This window comes from Phalaenopsis equestris, unplaced genomic scaffold, assembly GCF_001263595.1.
Source record: "Phalaenopsis equestris unplaced genomic scaffold, ASM126359v1 Scaffold000137, whole genome shotgun sequence".
NCBI lineage: Eukaryota > Viridiplantae > Streptophyta > Magnoliopsida > Asparagales > Orchidaceae > Phalaenopsis > Phalaenopsis equestris.
This window is the reverse complement of record NW_018164579.1, coordinates 514,356-523,284: the sequence shown is the minus strand read 5'-3', so window position 1 is coordinate 523,284 and position 8,929 is coordinate 514,356. Positions and strand designations below refer to the sequence as shown.

General features: G+C 32.2%; 1 protein-coding gene across 1 annotated transcript; it reads left to right on the top strand.

Moving 5' to 3' along the window:
* The first annotated feature begins 4,899 nt into the window (after positions 1-4,899).
* On the top strand, positions 4,900-8,229 carry LOC110021665 (aluminum-activated malate transporter 1-like). Its single transcript, XM_020720250.1, has 6 exons — positions 4,900-5,173; positions 5,317-5,457; positions 5,568-5,849; positions 7,127-7,239; positions 7,398-7,550; positions 7,630-8,229. Exons 1-6 carry the CDS (start codon positions 4,900-4,902, stop codon positions 8,032-8,034), a joined length of 1,368 nt encoding a protein of 455 aa, XP_020575909.1. The 3' UTR covers positions 8,035-8,229.
* Positions 8,230-8,929: the final 700 nt, after the last annotated feature.

Below are 8,929 nucleotides of genomic sequence, written 5' to 3'. Positions count from 1 at the left end.
AACTTTAAGCATTAGATATGCCAATACATAAGAATTATGTGGTATGTATGTATATTTTATTATTACATAATATTATATATATAACAATATGGAATATTACACTCGCAAAACACAATGATTTTACTTACGTGCATGTACAAAATCCTTATGAGCACATTCATTTTGCACAACATTGATTTCTCCTAATATCACTCCAAGGGTTTATTTGTGGCGGTTGTAGCTGTTTGAAAAAACAGCTGTGAAGCTGCTGCAAAAAAAAATTTTTTCTCAGAATGTTATGGTGACTATTGTAAATTTATTTTAGACCGTAACTTTCTAGCAACCATTACACTTTAACAGCCAAGTTAAAAAAACTATTTTCTACCATAAAATTTTCTAAAAGACACCAAGAAAATAGTTTCCAACAGAACTGCAAAATTATCTAAAAAGAAAAATTGATAGAACTATCCTAAACAGCCGCTAAATCTTTAATTATTTATCTATTTTAAAACCGCAATCTTTCTCGTGTGCCATTTAATTCACCTCCGTAGTCATTTCAACTATTTTTCATTAAATAATACCATCCCTTAACCATAAACTTCTTTTTAAATTGACAAATAGTCAGTGTTGTTACTGTTGCGACCTAATTTCTTCTGACTGCCGTAGGATTCATCTGACAACCAATGGATTTCATCGAACCTGTGATGAACCTAATTGAATGCCACTAAATATTAAATTTTATCATTAGTTTTCATTAAATGATCACAGCCTTATTCAGTGATCCATTTGCAAGCTGCGACTGAACTCTTTTTTTCACGTGTTAGATATATTGATCTAAATTCTAGAAACAAGTTTTCAGAGTCAAGGTCAATTAAAACAATTTTACTCTATAATAATAAATAGTAAGATATGTAAATAATATCTTATTTATTAATGGAATTAAAAAAAAAAAGATTACTACAACAAAGAAGCAATGGTAGAAACAAATTCAAACAAATAATTACCTAAATCTAATGGAACTATAAATAAAATACTACAATATAAGCATAGAAATACCAAATAAAAGAATAATATTGAAAAACCTGTTCTAATGTATTTCTTGATATCAGAAAATATTAAAACAATTGAGTTTGATGACTTAAACTTAACAATTGAATTAAAAAAAAAACAACATTAAGAAATTTAAAAGGAAAGCTTAATTACCCATGAAATGGGCGACTATGGCCTTCTTTAGTAACCCATTCATTCGGCGACGTATATGAATGGGGAAAGTGAGTGCACGCACGCGCGTGCGCGCGCGCGCGCACATATATATATACATAATAAACAACTATTCTATTTATCCACCCCAAACTACGCTCATATTTCCCAACCCATTAGCGTCACGGTGGCGTAAACTTAATGTTGTTTTTTTAAAATTTAAATTTTTAATCTTATTTAGATAATTAAGAAAAATAATCGAATAAGTTTTAAATTTTAAAAATCTATTTACTTAATATAGATAATTTATTAAAAATTTGCTTGAAAATTTTTTTAAACTATTGTTATAAAGATTTTCTTATTTAATTATTTTTAAATGTAGTATATAATTTATAATAATATTTTTTCTTAAAAAAAGTATTTGATAGAATTTTGTTTAACATTTTAAACTTTTATTCTTAGAAGACAAGCATATATATATATATCATTATCTTCTTCCCTGCTAGGTACCCTTAATGAATGCTCTTGAACAATTGTAGATGTTGTTTTGTAACTATAAGGTAGACATTTGCTTTGTTATTATATGGTTGCAGCTGTTTAATGTTCAGTCCATCTAAGATTAAAAGATGGGGATTGATAATAAAATTAACTAAGAAATGAAGCTGCTATTCTTCGATGTCCTGAGACTTGTGGCGGAGTTAAATATGTCATCTCATGTATCTTAAAACCATTTTCTAATGCACAGATTGTTCTAATTTCTGAAGCTGTCTAATCTCAGTAGTGAATGCATTAAATTTATAAATATTTAAAAATGTTATATCAAATATTTTAAAAATTTAGAAATACTTTTGAATAATTTTTTTATTAATATGAAATTTAAAATAAAAATAATTTAAAACCAATATAAACTAGTAAAATATGTTTAATTTTTTTTAAAAAAAATTCTATAAATTTAATAAAATTTGGAATTTTAAAATTACTTTCTTAAATTTTATCATAATTATAAACTTCACATTGAAAAAAAAAGGGCTGATATATGATCTTTAACAATTAAAAAAATTTTAACTTGATGTTTTTAGATTTTCTAATTTGTTAATTATAACTATTTCAAGAACTTTAAAATGTTTTCACTATTTTGTTTTTGAAACTTAGCTGTAAATGGAAATATATTTGCAACACAAAGAGGCAAGTGTCTTGATTTGCAGTAAAATTAATGTGTTCGCCCATTGAGATGCGTGCGGTGAGTCAATAAAAACTCCTCCTTTATCAAAAAATGTATGTCAGTGGGCCTACTTTTAATTTTTTCTTTTTTAAAAAAATTCATTGGACGGCGCACACCAGATGCGTGCGCCATCCACACGCAATAATCTCTCTAATTTGCATGTTAATTTGCTTATTCTTTTATTTGTCATTGTTTGAGAAAATATTTGTTTTTTATTCTTAATGTACTATGTTGTTCCTAATTATTTATTCTGATGATTGCTGTAAAATAAAATTTTATTGGCAATAAAATTGGTTGTATTCCTACTTGGCTGTTCTTTGGGTAAAGATCTACTTGGATTTTCTTTTAGTAAAAATTTAATTCTGAAAAAAGATTTCAAAACAAACTACAACTCATGAAATATTTTAACAAAAATTCTAAATAAATTTTATTAAAATTGATTTTTTTAATTTTTACAAATATTTTAATAATTAGTTATCTAAATAACTTGGAATATTTAAAATAAAAAATAAAATTGACGAGTCGGTTGGGCTACCCAAGCATTAGTCACCCATTTAATGGATGATTTAGAGGGGCAATCTAGTCTCCCATGAAGGGGGACCAATCCCATCTAATTGTTTTAGTAAAGAATTTTTAATAAATATTCACGTTAGAATTTGTTCGATATACAATCATCTCCAATATAATCAAGCATATATATATATATATATATGTATATTTATTTTTTAAATCACTTCTTTGTACTTTTGCTTATAGATTTATAGCCAACATTATCAAGATGCATTGAAACAAAAAGGCTAAGCAACAATACATGAAACTTCAATGAGTTTTAATGAAGTGATTACTTTTTGGGGCCATTGGCTTGGCTAAGATATATGCAATGTGTCATGTATTTTTACCCAAAGCTTACAACAATAATTTTATGATAATCATCTAACATATTCTTATAACTCCATTAATTTAAATTCCTTAATGAAAAAATCATTACTTGTTACTTGTCACTACTATTTAATGATATGCTTTCAAAAAATTAAATTCACAATAGAATTAATAGAAGGCATATAAGAAAAAACAATACATATGCTAAAACCTAATTCAATCAATGATCACAATGGAATAAAAATCAGGAAAGCCGACTGGCTTCCCATTCACAAGCCGATTGGTGCTAAGATGAAGGCTGACAAAAAACAACTCAGTTGGCCGACCTGAAACCCTGACGAGCAAAAGATCCAGGCATGCCAAAAAACCAAAATGCCCTGTAGAACCCCTCAGAAGCAGGAGTAAAACATGTAATTTTATATTTTATCCCCACTACAGAAATAAAATTTTTGCAGCACTTTATACAGACATCCACAACAGTAAAAAATAATCCCAGCTAAGCTCCTTGCAACAAATTTTAAATTGTAGCAAAGAATTTTAGCAGCGATTTTAAATATTTTTATGCATTTTTAAAATATTTTTAGCAGTGTTTTTTAAGAGGGCCTTTAAATAAATACTGCCAAAATTCTTTTTTTTTAGTAATGTCCTCTTTCTCTTATAAATCAAGGGGACCAATTCATGTATTAGAGATCTTTTTTTTAATTCTCTCTCTTGACCCTTCTTTATTTCGGGAGTCTCTTTCCCATTTATCATATAACCTCCTTAACTTACGTATAAAATGGGTCACACAACTCCAGAATACCTTATTTTTGCCCCAGATGAGCAAGTCGCTGTGCACTTCACCCTTTTCTCTCTTCCTCTCTTTGAAATCATGCACTTGAGCCTATGGCACATTAGCTAAAGATAAATTAAAGAATTCTTTTAAAACGCTCATGTAGTGTGTGCGTGTGTCTGTGTGTGTGTGTGTGTGTGTGTGTGTGTGTGTGTGTGTGCGTATTTTTTGTGTGTGTGTGTGTGTGTGTGTGTGTGTGTATTTTATTTTAGCTATAATGTAATTTGATTACATTGCATATACATCCACGAGATTCCTTCTATGTTTAATTGAACTAATGAAATTAATAACAGTAATAATATAACAGTAATAATAATAATAATAATAATTTTAATTAAATTTATGAAATTTAATTTATTTTATGGTACCCAAATGATATTCTCGCAAACAAACAGCCCATTGTTAAATATCAATCCAAGGAAATTTGAATACAAAAATGATGAAAAAAGAGAAACTCCATTTACATTGATTTACAACGTCCTATAAAATCCCAATAGAAAAGAATTATATATAATTGTAAGAACTTATATGATAATAGCACTAGCCATTCAACATTCAAGATTTCAAACATTGTAAAGCAAAAAAGCAAACAGTAATCCTCAGCTTCTAATAGTGCTTTCCTTGTCGATCGAAAAGCCAACCTTTTTTCCAGCACATTCCTGCCTCGCTTCTGCCTCCTTTCCTATATATAATGCCCCGTTACCATCCCCGGCTCCTGACTACATACAGCAACCTCAAGTAGCAGAAAACTTAGCTTCAAAACGCCTCCACCGATCAAAAATCAGCCATGGATAAAGCTTCCGGAGCCAATGAGAAGGTTGGTTCCAACCCATGGTGCCCATTTCTCATCCACAATTTATTGCGAAAGGTCATAAAGCTTGGCAAGAAGATTAAGAAGATTGGAAAGGAAGACCCAAGAAGGATTCTTCATTCCCTCAAAGTAGGAATAGCTCTCACTCTCGTCTCAATCTTCTACTATGTCACTCCTCTTTTCAATGGGCTAGGCTCTTCAACTATGTGGGCGGTGCTTACCGTCGTCGTCGTCATGGAGTACACCGTCGGTATGAATTCATCCACCTATCTCAATTTTCATTTAATTTATAACAAAATATACATATTTAGTTTTTATATAATAAGAAAATTGTATTTGTATCCGAGTAAAAATACTTAAAAAAAAAGATTTAATTTGTTTTTAAAACTCCAGGTGGAACATTGAGCAAAGGCCTCAACCGGGCATTTGCAACACTGCTTGCCGGAGCACTTGGGCTGGGTGCACATCAGTTGGCCTCGCTTGCCGGTGCAAAAGGGGAGCCCATACTAATGAGTATATTTGTATTCATGCTAGGTAAGGAAACAAAGTAATATGATAACCATAGGTTTATATATCTATATATCTATCAATACATTTATATATTGATATTTATAAGCATTTTTTTTTTTTTTAAATTCGGAGAGGTTCTGGTGCCACTATGGCGACATTCTCTCGGTTTGTGCCTGAGATAAAGGCGAGATATGACTACGGGGTGACGATATTTATACTAACATTCAGCCTTGTGTCTGTATCGAGCTACAGAGTGGAAGAACTTATTTCACTCGCGCACCAGCGATTGTCGACTGTAGCCATTGGTGTAGCGACGTGCCTCTTCACCTCCCTTTTTGTCTTCCCGGTTTGGGCCGGAGGAGATCTCCATAAGCTGGTGGCTGCCAATCTTGACAAGCTTGCATGCTTTTTAGAAGGTAAGCAGCTAAGAATATAGTGTTTGGTCCATAATAATGTTTATGACATAAAATACATAAGAAGTTTTGCTAATAAAATTGGATTTTATATTCTTGCCAGTTGTAAGCCTTACTTGAAAAAAAAAAATTAAGCTTACTTTTTAAATTTGGGACCTTCTGGAACGTGTGAGTTCTAAGTGGCCACTTGTAAAAAATATTCGTTGTTAGGTATTTGAGGCAGTGGGTCTTAGGCACCACAGCAAATTAACCCACTTGCATGCAAAAGAAGCCAAGACAGGGTAGTAAGAACACTTAAATAGGCTGTCTCATTAGAAATGATCGCAGTTTTGTTGTTGCATAATTTCTTCAGAGAAACTAGCATCCTATTTTTAGACTTGGCATTATAAAAATTATTTCATATTGCTTAATGTGACTAAAAAGCTTGTACTGTTAATCATATTTTTTTATAAAGTGGAAGCTAATGTATTTCTTAATCTCATTTTTTTTATTTTTTTAGTTATGTTTATTTAAAATATGGATGGTTATTAGTGATATGATTAAAAAGGTTAATGATTAAAGATGATTATTTAGATATATTGGTGATGAAGTATTTTATTCATGACCTATTGATTTATAACTAATTTATTATTTAATTCATATTTACTTAAATTGCAAATGTTAACTAGCAATTGTTGTCATTCATTACTTGATGGAATATATGATTATAGTTTCAATTAGTTTTATTGTGGGAAATGGTGGGCTTGCTCAAAGCATAAAAAGGTTGGGTGATTTTCCCATTAAATTCCAGCAAATCAATTATACATGATTTAAATTTTTTTCTTACAATCATGTGAATTATTAAATTTACGGCCCTTGTAAATTTTGAATGATATTTTCCTAGCTTTTCACAAGGAATCTAGTAGCCCATTGGATTTTACAAAAAGATATTGTGTACAAACATTCAACAAAAACGACATGAATTATACCACGCGATTATTGACTTACATTATGTAATTCACATCATTGTGGAACATTATGTAATTCACATCATTGTGGAAACGCTGTGGGCAAGATACATAATATATTTTCTAATTTTAGGATGTATGAACTTTGATTTGCTTACTCGAGGGTCAAATTGATTTATGAGAAATATTTACAGGTCAGCATTAGTCATACCGACACATTAACTGAAAAATTCGATGAACCAAATAAAATAGCACCACTTTGCATGTGTTCAATATATAAAACATTTGATTATTTCCACTTTAGCTAACTTTCCCTGTGATGCAAACTTGAAGGTCTGGGAGCGGAATTCTTCGTGGAGAAGATGGAAAATGGAAATGTGGAAGGCAAATCCTTCCTTCAAAGCTACAAAAGCGTGCTTAATTCAAAGGCCACAGAGGATTCTCTTGTAAGAAATTAAACACGTGGATTACAATAATTGCTCACCTAACTTGCAGTAAAACCATAATTTATGCCTACTGCGCGTCAATTACAAAAAAAACCATGACATCCTTCCTAATCTTTATAATTCATTAAGCTAATCGTGTCTTCTTAATTCTAATTAAGGCAAACTTCGCAAGATGGGAGCCCGGCCACGGTCCTTTCAGCTTCCGTCATCCATGGAATCAATACCTCAAAATCGGAGCCATCACTCGCCAATTTGCTTGCTCCATTGAAGCCCTCAACGCCTACATTTCTACTCTCCAGCAATCCCACCACGTAAACAAGCTGCTTCTTACTCCTTACTCCTTTTATAACATCCATTCATCCTTTACTAACAAACTCATAATCCTCTCAGACAACAGCATCAGACCCAGAATTCAAGCAAAAGATTCAAACTGCATGCGCCGAGATGAGCTCGGAAACAGGGAAGGCCTTGGCTGAGCTGGCCTCTGCAATACGGCAGATGAAGTGGTCGTCGGCAGCCGGACAACACCTGGCTAAAGCCATGGCAGCCGCCAGCAGTGTGAAGGCGATTGTGCCCGCTGAAGATTCTACTATGCTGGAGATTCTCAGATTAGCCACTATCGCTTCACTCTTAACAGAAGTGGTGCGGTGCGCCAACCAGGTCGTTATTGCGGTCGAGGAGCTCGGTCGGTTGGCGGAGTTCCAAAGGCCGGAACATGGTCGGAAAGCCGGCGCTGTGAAACCCATCGCCGGCGTCGAGAGTCCGCCGCATGTTGTGATTGATATAGAGAAGTGATTGGGGATGGATTGTTCTGTTTTAGATGGATAAAATTAAGAAAGAAAACTTAGGAGATGTCTATAAGGGAGATGATTGCATGCAGGCGTCGTGAAATGGAATGCATGCATGAACCCATTTGATTGTTGTTTTATTTGTTCTGTCATAACAAAGCTTGGACTTTCATGTATCTTAGAGAAGGAATTCTTTTGTTGACCGATGCACTGTATTAATATTAAATTTATATCAATGATGAAATATTTTGGTGAGAAAAGAGGATAGAGAGAGACAGAGAATGGTGTAAAAATAACATTGAAAAAAACCGCAGGCTTCTCGTACGATGATTATTTTAATTATGTTTTGTATTATCCTCATGAGTTTTTAAGATTCGAATTTTTTGGTTATATTATTAGTGTCCTGTTTATTTTTAAAATTTTAAGACACAAGTTTGAAATTATTTTGGGCATTGCAATTTTTGAATAAAAATTACAATTAAATGGCAAAAAAAGATAATTACTTGACCGCATGAACCAATTGGCGTTATGTTGTATTTATGATTTTGGTTTGATTAGGGATAATTTTGTCATTTTATTTTGTTTAATTATATGTCCCAATCCAACTCTATAAAAGTGATTTAAGGACTTATGAGAGAGTTATGGTGAGATGTGTTCAGTTGTAACTCAAAATTGTTTTCCTTTCTCCATCAGGTGCTAGTGGACGTACACGACTTAACTAAACGTAAAATCATGTAAATTTTTATGTTTGATCGTTTCTGTGTGAAATTTTATGTTTTCGCAGTTTTTTCACATAACAATTGTTATCAATGCTTCATGTTCGTGATTGGAGCATGATTCGGTGTCGACAACGTTGCGATGATGTGAGAATTTTTTTGCGACTGCGGCGCACAGTCCCGGCC

Excerpts from the sequence above, each read along its gene's own strand:
- LOC110021665 (XM_020720250.1), top strand. The coding sequence starts at position 4,900 with ATGGATAAAGCTTCCGGAGCCAATGAGAAGGTTGGTTCCAACCCATGG. Across the intron at positions 5,174-5,316 it reads CGTCATGGAGTACACCGTCG|GTGGAACATTGAGCAAAGGC; the intron begins GTATGAATTCAT and ends TTAAAACTCCAG. Across the intron at positions 5,458-5,567 it reads TATATTTGTATTCATGCTAG|GTTCTGGTGCCACTATGGCG; the intron begins GTAAGGAAACAA and ends AAATTCGGAGAG.